The sequence below is a fragment of the Musca domestica genome, unplaced genomic scaffold, assembly GCF_030504385.1.
Source record: "Musca domestica strain aabys unplaced genomic scaffold, Musca_domestica.polishedcontigs.V.1.1 2, whole genome shotgun sequence".
NCBI classification, from domain to species: Eukaryota; Metazoa; Arthropoda; class Insecta; order Diptera; family Muscidae; genus Musca; species Musca domestica.
The window spans coordinates 1,922,688-1,943,134 of record NW_026712249.1 but is presented as its reverse complement, the minus strand read 5'-3'; the positions used below and the strand labels follow the sequence as shown (position 1 = coordinate 1,943,134).

The 20,447-nt window shown below is 36.5% G+C and overlaps 1 protein-coding gene across 2 annotated transcripts in view; it reads right to left on the bottom strand.

The window, feature by feature from the left end:
- The window catches only part of LOC101899128 (mucin-4), a 32,035-nt gene extending 12,241 nt beyond the window's left edge, over window positions 1–19,794 (bottom strand). The window contains exon 1 of one of the 2 annotated variants that reach the window (XM_059121695.1): window positions 19,419–19,794. In XM_059121695.1, the coding sequence (XP_058977678.1) occupies window positions 19,419–19,421 (3 nt within the window). In that variant the 5' untranslated portion in view covers window positions 19,422–19,794. The remainder of the gene's footprint in view (window positions 1–19,418) is intronic. The other variant, XM_005183021.4, reaches the window with a different exon arrangement.
- Window positions 19,795–20,447: the final 653 nt, after the last annotated feature.

Sequence of the window (20,447 nt, the reverse complement as noted above, 5' to 3'; positions counted from 1 at the left end):
AAGTCGCTTCTTTACATTTCCAACCATTTCTGCTGATGTTACTGTTTTCTTCCGACCACTTCCTTGAAGTCGGGCTACGCTACCAGTATCACGGTAACGAGCGATGGTACGAGACACAAAGGATTTATTCACATTCAAATGCTGAAGTGCTCACCGAACTGCTTTTGTACGCTTGTAAACAATATAATGGGCTGTCACTGGAATAATTTTAGCAGCAGTCTGAAGCAGTTTGGTTGCAGTTTTTACATCTCACCCGGTATATAGTCACAGGTCCTGTTATTCTATTGCTGCCTTCTTGACAGCAGATTGAGGAGTGCTCATGAGAGATTCACTTGTCAATAATGACGCGGCTCTCTGCACTGTGATTAGCGTGGACATGAGTGCCTTGGATTAAATAGCATGTCACCAAGCGAGGCACATCCACTGTACGACTTGTGATCTAAGCCTCAAGCTCTTAGCTATGGCGTTCCTGCACAAATAGATTGCAATTGATGATGCAGTTTCATACCGCGGCATCGACGCAACTCAGTGCAACTCCATCCAGTATTGGCAGGGAACATTTGTCTATTTTGCGTTCCTTTCATTAGAATATTACAGTTTCTAGATAGGAAACTTATATATTAATCATAAATCCCATGATTCCCTATTCTTTCAAGTCAGAATTTCGGTTATAGTATTTAGGGACAGATATTGCAATGATTTCAAAAGCAATTAACAATGTCTTGACTGATGTTAACAGTTGTATACGGCATTCCATTTTTATTCATTAATTTCGAAACAATGGTTCATACTTATGTATTATTTGAGCAGAGGGTAAAATATGGAGAAATTTTCGGACTCGTCAAAAACAAAAGCCACTGGTTTCGAATATTTTTGTTTGGTGCATAATTCATATTTGGATGCATCCGAGTGTCACACGACTGGCCAAACAACAATATTCGAATATGCTCTGGTTTTGTCACCGTTAGATTGTTGCTAACTCGGCAGGCATCGTTGGGTACTCATCGCCCCGACAATTTCCACGAATAGGGTCGTTATTATTCACAAAGAAAGTGAAATTGTTTATTGCATGCATAGGTGCGTATGTGTATGCGAGTGTGTGTGTGTGTGTTTGATGATAAGGAGGATCCACCACTGGCTGGCCGTAGTGTCATCTGCCAAGGCACCAAATGGTAGCCATAAAAGAAAAACCCACTAGCCAGCTATGCTCCAAACAGTAGCCTTGTCGAGGCATTATTGGTATGTGGATGTCGATGCAGCAACAAAACTACTCGTAGATCATTGTTTGGAACATTTAACCGACGACGATATTGGCCTTATGCCAATACCAGGGCTGGTTTGTCGTCGCTGGGAAAATATATCCAAAGTTGGGAATCAAGTTGGGAAAAACAAGTTTGTGTCAATATTCAAAGGCCCAACAACAACAATGTACACAACGTTGTAGTCATTCGAACACGACATTGACTGAATTTTCCTGGCCATTGTGAAATGGAATGAATGTTGCCACTCGTCGTCATCGTCATCGTCATCATCACCGTCGTCAGTGTCGTTATCGTCTTTTGATGGCTGTTGTTAAAATAAAAGCACAACAAACAAACAGACGAAGCAACGAGCAACATGTTGTTCGTCTACAAACATGTTGTACCAAAACAAACACCCGCCAACATAGACACAGACACACACTCACACAGATACACCCAAATGCAAAAAGCCATTTGCCAAACCTGAATCTTGGAGAACAACAAAATTTCCCCCATGTGCTCGTGCTGTTGTTGCAGCAGTGCCATTGCGAGCCTTGAATGGACTGCCGCTTCTGGGCAAGTTTGTGCCTCTCGTTTAATGTAAGCCACTGAGGCAAATCCATAAAAAAAACATAAACAACAACAACAACTACCCGAATATGATGATTTTGGCCCAAGTCACAAGCCGAGATGTAAGTGTTGCACCCCGGCTTCACAGACTCGTTAGACGGTGGCGTCGTTGTCGTTGTTGTTGTCATTGTCCGGAATATGAATAGGCAATAAAATGCCAACATTGTTAGCACAAACAAACATCAGCTACACAAGGTCGGAGTAGTTATGGGCTGCGTTGATTTCGAAGAGGGGGCCTTTATTGATGTCAAAGTGTTGCAATGGCTACGAAACAATTACCAACTTCGATGTTGATAAGTAAAGAACTCGATTGCGAGACACTTACAAAATTATGAAATAGTCGACAAAAAATAAGACAATGGGTCGAGTGGGACAATGGAAGATAGTAGGTGGTCAGTTTTTTTTGATAGTAAGTGGCGTTTATTTATTATCATTAAAAAAGAGGTAATATTTTAAAGTCCCTAATTAGAAAAATTGTAACATTTCTGTCAAATGTAGACACATGGAGCGATAATGGTGGCATTTGTTTCACAAGTTGACCTTTTCTTTTTTGACAAACAATTGACAAACTTTGAAGATCTAGAAAATTTCATAGGAGAAATATTCGTCGTGGTATATATGCAGATAGTACTGTCAAGTGCCGCTTACTTTGTTTGCGTTAGGTTTAGGTTAATCTTGTATAGAGGGTATAAATCATTTGATATGGCCAAAATGTACCTCATCCGCTCTTTGAACGAAATCAGTTTTAGGACATTTGGAACTGATCTAGCGATGTCCGACCGGCTATCTGGCCATCTGGTGCGTATCATAATTGATCCGATCCGAGTTCGTCCCAATTATTTACTCGGTAATATTTCTATCAGATTTAGATCGAGTTCCGAGATTGGAAAAGTCGGCACTCTCCTTTGGATGACACCCCACAAACGGTCAACGTTCGCAAAGAAAATAATTTATCTTTTAATAAGCTAAGGGAGTATCCGATTTCCTTAAAACTATGCACATCTTAATATTTAAATTAACCTTAGCTCAGGTGAGAAATAAAGGTTCAACATTTGGAATAATTTTAACTCAAACTTCGTATTTCACAATATCCCTCTTCCTCTCCTGGTGGTACTTTCCCCATTATAGTTAAACATTTTCCAAAAAGAAAAATTGTCTCTTATAAATTGGAGAAAGTAGTCGATACAGTTCAAACCTGGCAAGACAATATTAGGCACTCACTAGGTTCCTCTCCCATGAATGTTAGAAACTTTGAATAACAAGTAAAAATGTATCAAACGGCTTTGCCCGACAGATGTATAGCCAATGTTCAATTAATAATATTCTGACTTCTGTTATGATTATTCAAACGATGGACTAGTATGGAGTAGATTCCGATGGAATGCTCCAATGTTGTCCATTTCGTATCGGACCAAAATAAATATGATATAAATATTGCGACGTGCCAGGTTTTTTTATTGGTTACTTCCTTCACTTTATATGAGATATGTGATAATTTGTAGAAAATATCAAAAAGTACGTGATGTACCAGATATAGTCCACTGAAGTATTCCATTTTCATAATTCATCTAATACATATAAAAATATTGATATGATTTTGAACAGAATTACTGGGTTATGACAAAAGTATTGAAAATTATGACCCTATGAGAGAGAGGTACTAGAAGGGGTTCGCAGATATATATCATTTTCACAACATATATTTTATAGGAACTATACGAAAACGTTAACATGTATTGACAATTATTAGCTTGAGAATCTGGTACCTATTGCGAACTCCAAATACCAAATTTGATAAAATTCCGTTGAAAAATAGGGCTAAAGTCATTAAAATTATGAATATCAAGAGGTATTGTTATATGAGGTTTTACTACAGTTTGGACCTATATATACCTTGTATGCAAGTATATTTTGTACGTTTTTGCAATATATATTTAATTATTGCTTCACAATTTCACCACAAACAATAATTGTAGTCTTCTTGGTTTGGTTTTATTCCAATGCTCCGTAGTCACATCCTTATATCAGTCCTTCATAAACAAATGTCAAAATTTAGCTTCTTTGGATTACAAATTCTAATTGTACCAAATGTTGAGGTCTCGAATTATTCGAATTATAAAAACCACGCACTACCTTTATCTTCCAAAAACAAATTTGAAAATTCTAAACCCTCTCGTTCACCTAAGAAAAATCGTGTCAAATTTAGTACTTTTCGTACTCTTTTGATAAGAATTTTTGAATCTATGTCTGTTTTCAATCCATTGTACCAATATTGATCCTCAAACCAAAATTTCTCAATTGTGCCCCTCTGATCTTCCATATATTCTATATTTCTGGGCATTCATGATACCATTTCCCAAATTCGAGCCAGTCAGACTTACAGTACTGGCATGGGGTCCTTTGACAAACTAACCCTCTGTGTAACCATATGGCTGAGAATATACAAAATGAAAAAATTTTGCACCGAACGTTTTAAGTTTATATAAATAAAAACCAAATGAATCAATTAACAATTAAATGAATTACTTCGGATGGAATCAATACAGAGTATATTAAATCGATTCATATATTAATTAAACGCTTCAAATTTTTTAGATACGTATTGTACTAACTACTTATTTACACTTCACTTTGGGGCGCTCAATATCGTTTGGCCTAATGAGTAATCCGTGCACCTGTAACAGCTCGCATTGTCTTTGGGGGAAATTGTACATCTCGTCTGGGCATGCCAATGTGCATGTGTGTTGGTGTTGGACACATAAATATTTCAATGATTAGTTGTGGGAATTCAAGCCAGCATCCACCAGCGCCAATAACCTGCACTCCATCCACAATTGTATGAAAAGTGCGGTGCTCCACAGATCTGCTTATAAATCAAGTGGGGCTTTGGGTAATGGGTGAAAGAAGCGCGTGTTCAGTGCATATTCATTGACAGGCTCTCTCTCTCGATAGTTTTTTGTTTGTAAACACAGGTTCACACACACACACACACTGAGACATATTCAATTACAACAGCAACAACAACAAGAAAGGCAACGTCAGATACTTGTTCCCAATGAAAAGTGAAAATGTAATTTTGTTTAAAAAAAGGAAAATCTAATTAACACAAAAACAAAAACAAAAAAAAAACAAACTGAGTCATGAATTAAAATTCGTCAGACGATCGTTCTATTAGTCATGCACATACAAATGCATGCATGTAGGTATGAATGACGTAGCGAAAAAAATATTTGCTTTAATTTAGAATTGAGAAGATGTGTTTGAGTTTTTCCAAGGCAAATATCTATTAAGGTTTCAAAAAGTTTCTGAAAAAGTATCAAAACAAAGAAGTAATTATCGGGTATTAGTGAAATGGAGTACCCGAATATTTTTTTATAAGTCTTTGTCCTGAAAAAGGGCCCCATTGGTCATCCTGATTATTTGTGATAAACACCAACTTAGCATAGGCGTAATGCCGAAACTGTGATATAGAGACCAGGTTAGCTTGGATGAAGATAAAGGCTTGAAACAACAGCTTTATGTTTGCAATAGTAACACACAAGTAAAGTGCAAAGTGCAGTATGCGAAGGCTGTAATCGGGAGGAAATGACCATACGATACCATACATCATTATACATGAAGTTGAATCTCTCACTTGGTAAGATACTAGGTATTTCTTTACCAAGAAACTAATCTAATCTCGCAAAATTTTACTTCGACCTGTCCACATTCGTGATGAGTAGAGCCATTGCAAAATCAAGAATAAATTAATTTTTGGACCAATTTCATCCCCCATTTATATGTTGAGGTCATCACTAAAACCTATAGGTGTTCGTTTTGATACCCCCACAGAAAAGTGAATTCTAAAAAATAAACAAATCCTGTGAAGCTTCAACTGCCAAACACTGACTAGGAAACATGTTATTTGGTAATGTGAGTTTTTGCCAGGATACAAAGATCAAGTCCTTATACTAAAACCAGTAAGGAAAAGTCAAAAGTCTGGTGGGTCCGACTATATGATACCCTACACCACTATGCATATTTAGTGGAGTTTCCGTAACAAAAGAATTTATTTGAAGTAGATCATGCCACCTACCAACATTTGGCTTTAGAGCAGTTATAGTTTATAACTGGGAAGCATATTCCGAATCGACTTTCACTAAATTTGACGGAGACATTTTAATTTTTTATACCAAATAACATCACTATAGAGTGATATCACTTCGAAAAGAATTATATTAAAAATATATATCGGAGCCGAGTTCCACAAAATGGAAACGTACGTCCCGAAATTCACTTCATTTGGCTTATCCAAACTTAGCCGTTCTCGATAAAATTTGTCAAAGGTATTTTCGAGCTCTATAAGGTATCTGGTACCAAAAATCATTGTTGTCGAATGCATATTACGACTTAAAACGCCAAATCGGATGAAATGTATATATGTGAGCTATTGCTATATCTGACTGATTTTCTCCACATTTGATGTACTTGCTTCTAGACTGAATTTGGTGGGATGTACCAAATTCAGGTTATTAGGACTTATATTGATCATTTGGTGCACAATTAACCCGAAATCGGTTAAAGATATATGGGAGCTATCATCAATAGGGTTCGTCCTCGGGCCAAACAAATATTGTTTGCAAAATTTCATCTCAATCGGATAATAAATGCGACCTGCGTTTGGTTTACAAGAATAGATGGACGGACGGACGGACGGACGGAGGGACTGACATGCATAAATCGACTCAGAAAGTGATTCTATGAAGATCCCCAAAAGTAACTATGGGCCTATATCGCTTCCTTCTTCCTGTTACAAACAAATGCACAAAGACATATTACCCTTACCACTGTGTGGTTTAGGGTATAATAAATATTGCTAAGATAATTTGGCTAGGTCCCAGTCAATAGAAAGTTGTCTCCGTTCTATTTACGAATATAAAACTGCAGCAATTGTTCTTGAAATTTTTTCTTTTTTCTACACAATAAGTGTATATTCACAAATTAAGTTAATTAAACTCGGTTCTCTGAAAATTGTCACATCTCGCTTAATCTTATTCATCGCGTTGCGAAAGGTAAGGTGTATTCGTGCAGAGATACCGACCGGCCGACCGACAAACATACATACCCATGCCACCTGTATTTGCTGTTGCTCCCCCCAATCTAATCTTGACAATGAAACAAACAATTGCTGCTGCAACACGAACAACAAAATCTGAAAACAAAGACTTTTTTTGAAATCTTCCCACACTCGATATGCAACGAATCGAAATGAGATTTTCGGATTTGTTGTGAGGAGTCAGTGGAATAATGAACTGCTGCGCCACCATATCAACGTCACAGTTGACACCACCGCGGCACCAGAGCTCTACAAATACCAAAAAAAATAAATTCCTAACGCCTGCCTTGGTAACCCAATCACATGACGTACTGCCTCGTACCTCGTGAGTTTTCTTCATCACTTCGCATGTACAATGTCGTCCACATGCAGTTGTTGTTGCTGCTGTTGTTGTTTATAAAGATGGTGACAATGACAGTCGGCGACCGCGACAAATGCTAACAAGAAACGGCCAGAGCAGCCAACAGCTGCCGCTGTTGCAATTACTTTGTAATTGTTGTGTGAATGACACCGTTGGGTGTCATCGCATGATTCGGAGCTAGGTATCTGTTTCTAACCCTTTTTTCTGATGTACTGACTGGAATGTACAAGCTTGGCTACAACAAGCATGGGATTTTATTTTATTAAAGATTTGTGTAATTTATTAAAATGCTCATTAACGAGCTTTTGAAGTCGACATAAGCGAAATTCGATTCCCTTGAACCACCTTAGGCTTTACCATATAGTGGTGACTAATACCATCTTAATATGGTACGTGTTCGATAAATTTTTTGTACTTTGTTCAATCCAAATATTCTTAAAAGTACAGGGAGAGATAAAAAAACTGCAACCAAATTACGACTGCTGTCATTTTTAAGCCACTCGTCCGACAGCTGCTAAAATTATTCTGGTGACAGCTCATTATATTGTTAACAAGCGTATAAAAGCATTTTAGTGAGAATTTTCCAGAAAAAAAGTTATTCGTCATGGGCTTTAAGCGTGATAGTGTGATTTCTTTTTATTTGGCTGGAAATTTGGCCACAAGTGTCTATCGTTAGAGCACTCCAGCATTAAAATGTGAAGGAATCTTTTGTGTATCGTACCATCCATCGCTCGTTACCGTGATAGCGTAGCCCGACGTCAAGGAAGTGTACGGAAGAAAACAGCAACATCAGCAGAAATGGCTCGAAAAGTAAAGAAGCGACTTGATCGAAACCCGCGTCGCAGTGGCTGAAAAATGACTTGTGAGCTGGAAATATCGCAATATTTCATTCGGCAAATATTGAAAAATGAGCTCGTGGTAAAGCCATTGAAATTCCAAAATGTGCAAAACTTACACCGCAACGGAACGAAAATAGACTCAAAAGAGCTAAAGAGTTGCATCGCTAGGCCGAAAGTGGTGAACTACCGAATTTGGTTTTCCCCGATGAGAAAACATTCGTTGTCCAGCAGTTTGTAAACAAACAAAATGTTCATGTTCACTTGCCACAGAGGTCAGCTTAAAATATGCACCTTCGGTTGTCCATCAGAACTAAAGCGCCGACCATGGTGATGGTGTGGGCCGCCATAACAGCCGATAGTCGCTTTTCGCTCGTATTAATCATCGTGGCATCGGAATAAATGCCGAATATTATCGCGAAAATATGCTGAAGAGTGTATTAAAGCCTTGGGCACGCAAACATTTTGGCGGCAGACCTTGGACATTCCAACAGGACTCAGCGCCATCGCACTTAGCACGCACCACCCAAAAATGATTACAAAATGAGGTTCCTCTCTCATTTCCAGCGCACAATGGCCACCAATATCTCCGGTTACCAGTCCGTTGGACTATTGTGTCTGGAGTCTTTTGGACAGCAAGGTTGGCACTAACAAATACCAAAGTGTCGATCACCTCAAGCAAGCGCTTCGTCGGGAATGGGCCAACATTCGGGGAGAGTGTGACGGTTTCATTAATCGTTTGAAGGCCATAATTCGTGTCAAAGGTGACCAATTCGAACAAATCTAAACTTATTCTAAAATTTGATACCATTTCCGAAATTTTTTGCTTGGCATGGGGTTTGACTTTGTTGCAGTTTTTTATCTTACCCTGTATATATGAAAATTGCTCTGTTACAGAAGTAAAACTCTTGAAAATACCAAATATTGAAAAATAAAGTTGTATGGGGCTATATGAAAATGTTGACCGATACAGCTCTATGCTAAATCTTACCTTTCCATCATATGTCGTTTTTATTATCGACTTGGAATCTTACTTTGATATATATAATTTGGTGGGTCTAAGATAATTTTTTCGATGAGCACCAAACGGAATAACAAACTTAACATACCCTGCCTACTATGTATGGATCATTAGCATCATCAGTTTATTGAAAATCAGTTATTACTCATAAGGTTGCACTTCTCTGCCAATTTTTATTTGGCTGTGACACAAAATTCTCCTTAAGAGAGAAAGAGAGAAAGAAACGATGGACAAAAGAAGTTGGGGGCAGATCAAAACAATCGCGCCAACACAAAAGTGAAAATTCGTCCACATAATTATGTGCGCATACTTTTCACAGTAAATACGACGACCTACGTGAACCCGACGAGGCAAAGAAGAAATTTACGAGAACGACCTCATCGGCAGCGTCTTTGTGTGCCTTTTTTCAGCTCGCCGTTTGCTCTCCACAAACAAATCTCACAGCTGTGTGTGGAGTGCAAAAAATGACAAAAACAATGAAATATTTTCCTCTCTTAGTCTCTTGCTACGCATAAAAATGCCGTCTTAATTCGAATTCGCATTTGTTATGAGCTTCAGTATCTACGGTGGTTATGCCGCCTTTCCAATTCTAATACCGCAGAGCGATGGTTTTGTGGCTTTGTATTTTTTATTTTTTCATTTCTTTGGCGCTTTGAAACTGTGGCGCATGCTTGTGACTCAACTCTGAGCCAGGTATTTGGAGGGTGATGTTATTTGGTCTTCTTCTTCTTTTTCTTGGCGTAGTCGACGTCAGTGTCATTGGAAAAATGATTACATTCATATTGTGGTATTTTGAACCTGGGTGGTGGGGATACTTTGAACCACTCGGATGTTGTGTGAACAATTTATAAAAAATGAATTAAAAGTAAAAGTTTTGCCTGCGACGAGAGTTAGGTCGTCGGTCTTCTACTTCAAGATTAACATACACACATACATATATGTTTCAGCCCTGCTAAGCTCTTTGCAGCTCTAATGTCATTATCAAGCTAAGTGTTTGCATTACTTGTTGGCTGTCTCTAATAGCTTGACGGCAAACCGTTTATTCCATTTCCCACATTATTGGCTTCCTTCCGATTTTATGTTCCACTGCCAATTCTGTCTCTCCTGCCCCCCTTCGGTGCCATACAGCCACTAGGCTGTGGAGTGAAATATTAGACACTTTTCGTTTCGTTTGAAATGTGGTTGTTGTTGTTGTTGCTGCTGTTGACAATTAATTTGATGTAATAAACACGCGTAAGCGAGTACAGCATAATAATAATTAAACGATAAACCGGAGGGAATGTAACCTCACATGGGGAATGGAATTTCATTTCATAATTTATTTACTGGCTAACAAGTTTGTTTGGACACCAACATAAATGGTATGATGGAGCTTCTGATGTGTTTTCATCCAATAAATCACACAAAATTGGGAAGTTGGCCCATGTTTAGGCATGGACCCTCATATAACGGTACACTTCTATTGGAAAAAATAGATTTTTAAATTGACATTTGGTACCTTGGCTCTAAAGCTGGGTACCTAATGTCTTTAGAGCAATTTAACAAAGCTCTCGTTGAACCCTACCCCCGATTTGAGTTCCTTGAAAGATTTTGAGGGATAGGGAGGGTATATGTCATTTGACACGGTCAAAATGTGCCTAGTCGAAATGACGGTTTTAGACCCTAAGTCTCTTTGGACCAAATCCGTTTTAGGACATCCATCCATCCATCCATCCATCCAGGAGTCCATCTAGCGATGTCCGTCCGTCTGTCTGGCTGGCTGGTACACACGATAACTCTCGAATGAAGTATCCGATTCGGTCTAAACTTGGTACATCGTAATATTTTTGTCAAGCTTAGATCGAGTTCGGAGATGGGCAATATCGGCCACCCCTTCTGGTACCTCCCCCCACAAAAGGCCGGAATTTTCAAAAAATATATTTTTTGCACAGAAAGATAAGCGATAATCCGATTTTGCTCTTACTTTGCAAGAGTCCGATTGTCTTCAAATTTCACACATCTCAATAATTTTATTAACCTAAGGTCTGGTGTTAAGGTCAACTTCTTCTGATACCTCCTCCACAAAAGATGGAAATTTCAAAAATATATTTTCTGTACAGAAAGAGAAGCGATAATCCAATTGCAAATCTTAATATTTGCGTTAGTTCTAGGTCAGGTGCAAAAATGGATAATATCGGTCCACTCCATCAAATACCTCACCCACAAAAGGTCGAAGATTTTAATATACATGATGCTTATAAAACGCGAAATTAACATTCAATTCAATTAAGACTCTTAACAACTGAATATTTCTATTAACACAGGATCTGTTGTAAAGACGTTACAGATTGGACCATTCCTTCTGGTATCTCACCCACAAACGGTCAAAGGTTGGAATAATCAAAACGTTAATAAAACCCAAAATAAGCGCTAGGTTCACTTTATATTTCACATATCCCATTATTTCTATTAACACAAGATCTGTTGTGAAGATGGGATATATCGGTCCACTCCTTCTGGCACCTCCTCCACAAAGACTCAAAATTTTGAATATCTATAAAGCTCAATATTTCCATCAACGCAAGGTCTGTTACAAAGATGGTACAGATCGGACCATTTCTTCTGGTACCTCCCCCACATAAACAAGACGCTCAAAGAAAGTGAAATAAATCGAACCGAACGAACCGCTTCTGGTACCTCACCCACAAAGGCTCACAATTTTCAATATTTTTATCTGTCATAACTGGCGAAAAAAGTCATATGCCTAAATATTTCCCTCAACCAGAAACCTGATATGAATATGACATTTATCGTAATTTAAGATTTTGCATAAAATTAGATAAAAATGTTCGATCCTCTTGTAATTTTGCCCATATCAATATTTTTATGTGGAATGGAATACTTCGGTTTAAATGGAATAATTCGGTTTATTGGTACCTCACGCATATTTTAACATTTTCCTCAAATTACCACAGTAACCAACGTTGTCCAACTCGCAATATTTATATCATATTTATTTAGGTCCGATATGATGGACAATATTGGTTTATTCTTTCGGAACCTACTCATTATTGAATTATCATAACACAAGTCAAAATATATTTCAATAATCGAACATAGGCTTAAGGTATACATCTTGTGACAAACCCGACTGATACTTTTTTACTTGTTTTCAATTTATTTTGGTGACATTTACGTATCCGATAGGGCAGGAAATTTATTGCCAACAATCATATACATATTTTTGGAATAGTCCCCATATAAATGTACAACCCGATTATACGAACACCGTACAATGATGAGCAGATCGTGAACCATATCAATTTGGAAAATAATACCTCAGGAGCTGAACACGTTGAGCTACCAAAAATATTAGTAAACTTCATGTAAGTCTAGTAAATTTATTTATTGTTGTAAATTATAATGTAATTCTGAAAAGTGCCCACCAAATGTTGTGAAAGAAGTGGCAGAAAAACACATCGCATTATAAACACATCAATTACCCCCCAACTCATGACAAAATATTATTTTAAAAATTCCAATCAAAAAATACCTAACTACATACATTCGTATATACAGTGTAACTAAAGTTGAGACATTTGTGTTGTACCCCATTTCGGCCATCTTCATTAAAAACAAAACAAAACAAAAAAAAAAACACCCATTAATACCGAATATGGGACTTGTGGCGCATTTCGACGTGTGAATACTTCCCTACTTTCGGCTAATTAATGTGACGGCAGTCATTACCGTAATCCGAACATGCATTGGTATTAAGTAGTCAATGACTTTTGACGAATCTGTTTAAAAGAAGAGAGCTCAACTAAAAGAAGCAGCAGAAATGTTGGCCACAAAATGACAAACAACCGAAACGATCAAAACGCCAATCGACAGCGATGAGAAAAATTGAATGACAGTAAAATGCATGTATAGACTTTTGATAAAGCTGAAACAGAAGAAATCGATGAGGAAGGGGACAGGGGAACATATAGACACTACCTCCTCCCCTCCGCTGCCCTCTTCTGGCTGATGGCAACGCATTTGCTGCGTTTGGCGATTAAATCGTCCATTTTGCTGTCATCACCTTGCAGTGCGTGCAAATAGCTGCCAGGTAATCAATCGATGTGCAATCGATTCATTAGTCCGACTTGAGCTACTGGGAGCTTTGCGTTCAAAGCGTTTTAATGCAAAGCATTTAATATGCAATCCGATATGGTGTAATCGTCAGATGTAATTTAAGCCAACATATCTTGGCAGCATTATTTTGAATTACGACGCTTACACCTGTGACCAGTGGTCACCGTCATCATCAATCGACGATGGAGGAAAAACGCTCATAACTCTCAGCAGCTAAATGTATGATATGTTGCATTAATCTTCTTTTTTTATGACGAGGTCTAAAACGCTTGAGCGATTTTGATAAGCTCACTTTTTGTTGTTGTTGTTCGGCATTACCCTACAGCTTTGTTAAAACAATTTGCATTTTAGCTACGTTTTGTAACGAAGTCGCGAATCACAATTAGTGAATTAGAAATTTGGAGTTGCCAAATACGAAGAATGCGGAAATTAAGGCAAAGGCGAGATACTATATAATGGAAGGGCATATATAATTTTGTTCCGGAACCGTGGGAAAACCTTAAGAATCTGAAAAAATCTTTCGAAAAAGAACAGTATTTTTTAAAAGTTATTGAAGGATAATTCGGAACTATCCACCAATAAAGAAGAAGAAGTCATTAGAGGGTATGGGAAGCTATTTCCAGGGTGAGATACAATAAGTGCAACCAACTTCAGACTGCTGTCATTTCCAAACCACTCGTCCGACAGCTGTTAAAATTATTCCAGTGACAGCTCATTATATTGTTTACAAGCGTACAAAAGCATTTTGGTGAGAATTTTCCAGAAAAAAGTGATGAAATTCAAGCGTGATAGTTTGTCAGGAATACCACAAGTGGCTAGAGTTAGAGCACTCCAGCATTTAAATGTGGATAAATCTTTTGTGTCCCGTACTATCGCTCGTTACCATGATACTGGTAGCGTAGCCCGACGTCAAGGAAGTGGACGGAAGAAAACAGCAACATCAACAGGAATAGTTCGAAAAGTAAAGAAGCGACTTGATCGAAACCAGCGTCGCAGTGGCCAAAAAATGGCTCGTGAGCTGAACATATCGCAATATTCCCTTCGGAAAATATTGAAAAATGAGCTCGGGGTAAAGCCATTGAAATTCCAAAAAATTCAAGAACTTACACCGCAACAGAAAAATATAGACTCAAAAGAGCTAAAAAGTTGATTCGCTTGGCCGAAAGCGGTGAACTGTCAGCAATTTGTAAACAAACAAAATGATCGTGTTTACTTGCCAAAGAGGTCAGCTGAAAATGTGCACCTTGGGTTGGCCACCAGAACTCAAGCGCCGGCCGTGGTGATGGTGTGGCCGCCATAACAGCCGATGGTCGCTCTCCGCTCGTATTAATCAACCGTGGCATCAGAATAAATGCCGAATATTATCGCGAAAATATTCTGGAGGTGTATTAAAGCCTTGGGCACGCAAACATGTTGGCCGCAGACCTTGGACATTCCAACAGGTCTCAGCACGCGCCACCCACGAATGATAACAAAATGAGGTTCCTCGCTTCATTTCCAGCGCACAATGGCCACCAAAATCTCCGGATACCAATCCGTTGGAGTATTGTGTCTGGAGTAGTTTGGAAAGCATTGTGTGACGTTTTCATTGGCCGTTTGAAGACATAATTCGTGCCAATGGTGACCAATTCGAACAAAATCTAAGCTTATTCTAAAATTTGATGTTATTTCCTGCATTTTTTGCTTTCATTCGATAAAATTTAAAAAAATGTAAAAAATATGGCGTTTGACTTTGTTGCAGGTTTTTAATCTCACCCTGTATTTATAAAGATACTAGAGGAAGGGTCCCGAAAATATCATCTTAATGCGAGATCTAATGCTGACTGATGTCCAATCAACCATCTTCAAAAAATATTGGAATATAATTTAATTTAATTAATTTATTTTGTTTTTTTTTTTCTATTAGCATGTGCCAAGTTAGGTGGGAATCGTGCACTCAAATCACATTTTACGAGAGAAATTATCCATAATTTTGACCAATATTGCCAATTTTCGAACCTGAATTAAGGGTTATCTAATTATTACCATGTTTTAGCTCAATATGAGATTTGTATTTTTTATTTTGCAAAAGAATTATAATTTTTGGAGAGTTATCTTGCGCACAAACAAAAAGACGGACGAACGGACATGGCTAAATTGATTACAACTGGGAGTAAGAGCGTTTTTTTCGATGAGACAAATTTTAAGCCCCATCAAACACCCTTCGTAGTCAAAAGGCTGAAGGAATGACCTTGTTATTATAATATTTTTTATTCAATAATTAATTAATTTATTTATTTTTCATTTGTTCGTTTATATAAATTAAAAAAAATTATTTATACATTTCATAATTCATTATTTTTTTTATATTTTTCTTTATTTATCTTTACTTTTTCAGTTATTTTCATTCACTTGTTTATATATATTTTTAGCTTTTACTATTTTTTTATTTTGTAATTTAAATTAAGCTTCTGTAAATGCCATTATTCTTCCGCGAAAACTGGCTTCTAGACTGTTGTACAGTATAACAACGTATACCTTGCATGCAGTAGGGTATCATCCACATACCTATCCTAAGTAGCCAATCGGCCTAACTTTTTTCAACTCTGTACTTTGAGGTTTTTCTATTCGAATATAAGCGAATAAAAACATACATTAATATTAACTCAAAATTTCCATCATATTCGCAGCCAACAAACGCTGACACCCCGGGTGCCCCCTGCTGGGCAAATCCCCACTGCTCCGGGGGAGGGCAAGTGTTAAATAATTACATTGTTTTTGTTTCTTGGACAGCAATTAAAATTATAATATTACATAAAAGCGTTTTTCTCGTTTCTTTTTTTGTGGGGTTTTATTTTTATTTTTGGGTTTTATTTTTATTTTTTTCGCTGCTCGACTTTGTTACCAAAAACCAAAGTGCGAAAATCTTTTGTTTACGCTTCAAAGATTTATTAGATTAAAGCTTCCCAGCAGTACGAACGGACGGACGTCGGGTACGCCCGCCTCCACTGCCAGCTGGCGCTGTCACTTTAAATGTCTCCGTCGTCGTCGTCGTCGTATTGGGTTGCAATGCTGGGTTGTTCCACCACTTCCTCGTAATAACACCACATTAAGCCGGTCGCGTTGTTGTCTCTATTATGTTTGTTTTTTTCCCTCTCTCCCATTTTCCGTTTTCTTTCTTTTGTGACTTTTGCAAAGCGTTTTAATTATAATTGTAATTTACTGGACTGAATTTGTTATAAAGCTGTGGGAATTCCACGAAGAAGCATTCAAGAAGAAAATCTACAGTTTCTGTGAAATCTGTTTCAGACTCTTTCGCCGAAAGACTGTGAAAAATTGGTGTGTCAACTAAAAACTATATCTATGAGTTAATGAGTTAATGAGGAACTCTTGCAAATAACTATAATTTCGATTTCCACATTGTAATATCTCTAAGCTTCATTATTTTGAGAAGACTATTAATTATTGGAGAAATTTCCCAGAAAAAGCTATTCATTTTTAACACTGAATTTTCATCCACAAAGTATAGAACGTACAAAACGTACTTATTACAAATCGGGCTACCAACCACTTATTTAAACAGGGGCAAAGTCAATTAATATGTATTTGCCTTCATCGACCTTGTGGATGAAAATTCAGAGTTAATAACTTAATATTTTTGCTAGGAAAGATCTCCAATAATTGTTAGAACCTTCGTAAATAATAACATATAGATCACTTCAAAACCTCGGAATGTTCGACGTATATATGAAGCGCATCTGATCTTATATATATTTGTACATTTATATAGACGGTTTAACCTCAAAGGGTTGCCCATCTAAAAGTTTTAAGGTGCCTATCTTCGGAATGAATTGAGGCAGAGTCAAGAAAAGCGTTGAAATTGATTCTTAGACAACTATTTTTCCCAGAATGTTAGGAACGTTTGCACAACCAAACAAGGCTAGTTAAATTTTTCAAAGAACGTAATTTTTGCTTGCTACCTTAAGTTTAGCTACATCTTTTCAAAATCTAATTCGAAGCATTTTAATTGTAATTTTAGAATTCTGTTTGTAATTTGAATCACTTGAATTCTAATTCGGAAATTCCAATTTAATTCGAATAATTTCATTTAAAATCGAGAATTCCAAGAATTATTTCAACTGTAATTCGAATTATTAGAACTTTTCCATTTAAAATTCGAAGAAAAAATTGAAATAATTTGAATTACAAAAGGGAAAAATCGAATTACAAATCGAATAATTCAAATTACAAATGTAACAATTCAAAATACAAATAGAATAATTCGAATTACAATTGGAATAATCAAATTACAACAGAAATAATTCGAATTTCAAATGAAGTTCTCGAAATCCAAAAAAGAATGTTACGAATTAAATCAAAAGTTATTCTAATTACAACTGGAAAAGGTATAGATTTAAGAAGAAATATAAAATGCAAATTTTGGGCCATGCATCAGACGAATATGGTTGTAAGTTGTTATGAACTTCTTCCAATCCACATTGTGGTATGTCATATAATGGTATGGCTGTCCAAGCGTGTTCAATATAGTTTCACGTTTTAATATAGTGTTAAGACACTATAATAGGCGTTTCAATATTTTCCAATTAATTTTTTTTAGTTTCCTATGACCACACCTCACTCTCTTTTGCAGAAAATGTCCCCTACACTGAACAATGTTACATATCTAGAAATTGAATATGGCTTGGTACTACAAGCAAAGACATAAAACTATAAAGATGAGACAAAAGGCATAATGCCGTTTACTTTTTCCATATAGCAATAGACGTCCTACGACATAAATACGAAATATGTTATCAGAAATTATAGATATGAATTCAAACAAGTAAAAAAGCAGTAAGTTCGGCCAAACGGAAAGAAATTGTAAATTAAAAAAAAATCTGTTAAAATATTAAGAATATAAAAATAGGGAGTCCATAGGCAATTTTTTGTCATAGCCATTATAGTATTCAAATACGAAACTTGAAACAATTCGGATGAATAATATCGGAAAAACATTAAAATACCGAATATAGGGAGGTACCGTTATATGGGGGCTATACGAAGACTTGGACCTATATAACTCTTTTTCAATACAAAATGTCCTGCAGACCAAACACACATTTGTGTAAAATTTGATCAACCTACTATTTTATCAACCTGTATATTTTCAGGTGTTACAAACGGTATGACAAACATAAATTACCCCAGATACTACGAGGGTATAAAATCTATTAAGAGCATGTCTTTGTATATTAAGTTAAGAGTATAACATAATGCTTCGTCATGATATGGTGACATAATATTTGAAGGTTAGTAAATCCAATCCACTTCTTCTGGCACCTCCCCAACAAAGAGTTGTAATTGTGAATAATTATAACTCAAATAAAAATGTGACTTTAATCAGTATTTTCTTCCAACTAAGCACACTGAAATCAAATGTATTTCAAATATCGATCCACTTCTTCCAATAATTTTTAAAAATTCGAAATTAATGTTTGATTTTAAATTTTGAACATCTCAATATTTCGTTAAATGTAAAATCCATATGCTGAGGGTCTATATGCCTGTCATCTAACCACCATACGACAACGAAAATTAAGTAAACATGGGTTTTAAGGACGAAAATTCTAAGGAAATTAAAAGGGTTTTTAGGGTAGAATTTCTCGTTTATGCTGAGAACCCCATTTCCAAAATTTTGCCTTACATTTGGAAAATTTATCCCAATTGATTTAAGAGCGTCAAGACCTCGTTTAATTTATATTTATTACTTATCGGAATATTAATTTTAAATTTAATTTAATTATATTTATTTTTTAATTTCTTTCCAGAACTTGTCATTTTATTATTTGTAAATAAAGTTATCTTTTGTATTTTTGTTTTAATTTGGCATATTTTCCTCAATTGTTTCTTTCTAAACATTTTTTCACAATCTTTTCACTTTTCTTTTTAGTCATAAGCCATTTATTTTATTAATCACACATGTAGACGACTACATTGTTAAAACTCTTTAAGGTGTCCTTGAAGTATTAATCGGTGTTTTATCCATTTCACCAGTTCCATTTAGTTTCAATTAGGCACGCGGTGCAGGGAAATTCCACTGTAAAATAGCACCAAATGCAGGCACCCAAGTCGTGCTTACCATTTTTTTGTTGTTGTTTTCAAAAGGTAATCCTCTGGGTTATTCCTTCTAACGAAAACGATACACACAATTCGGAAAGACCACAAACAAAATATATAGTTATGGAAAAGATAGTTTTCTCTTGTTTTTTTTATAGATTATTTTTCGCACATATTTTTGTGTCACTCGTTTCGGATGTTGGCCAAAATATTTCGCACGTATTTACTTTTGACAACTTCTGCCGATGAAAATGAACCGTTCAAGCGCGCATGCGCATCTACACTGAAGCGTTCGAGGGATTTGTTACAGGTATCTAGTCTAGCTGCAGTAACTACTAGCCAACCAGCTAGGCAGGTCAACAAACAAACAAATACCAAAACAATGGATGTTGCCGTTGGATTATCACTGCCTGCCAGCCTGCGTCAGGTAAAATGTGAGTTCGTCGCAAAGCAACGGAGAAACAAATGAGAGCGAGAGCATGCCACTCATATTAATTGCAAACGACGACGACGACGAACGTAAACAAAACAGCAAACCATTCATACAGTTATGCACCCAACCACCCACTGGCTGGCAGCAAACTGTTATAAAGTGGCATACACGTGTGTTTGTTTACATATGTTGATGTTTCTTTTTGCTCTTAATGGCCATATAGCTTATGGAACTTACATACACATTCACACATGTATGTAAATAAAGTAGGTGATAATTAAATGATTTGATTTACATCGTTAATAACAATGTAATTAAAATGCGAACATAAACAAATATGCATAGTTTATGTGACTCCACTGCAGAGGAACATGTTAAAACATTTCGAAAAGGAAAGAAGATTTTGCATAATTCCTTGTTTTATTGTTTAAGTTTTTTCGGATCCATACGAAATGTACTGATATATTTATATTTCTTTAGAATTTGAGAAAAATCCAAAGTAATATAAGATTCATTCAGGATTCATTAAGAATCCCATTTTTTCACCAAACTAGTTATTTTCTACTATTTACAGTGTTAGACGCTGTAAAAATGTATTGAAAACAATCGGAAATACAC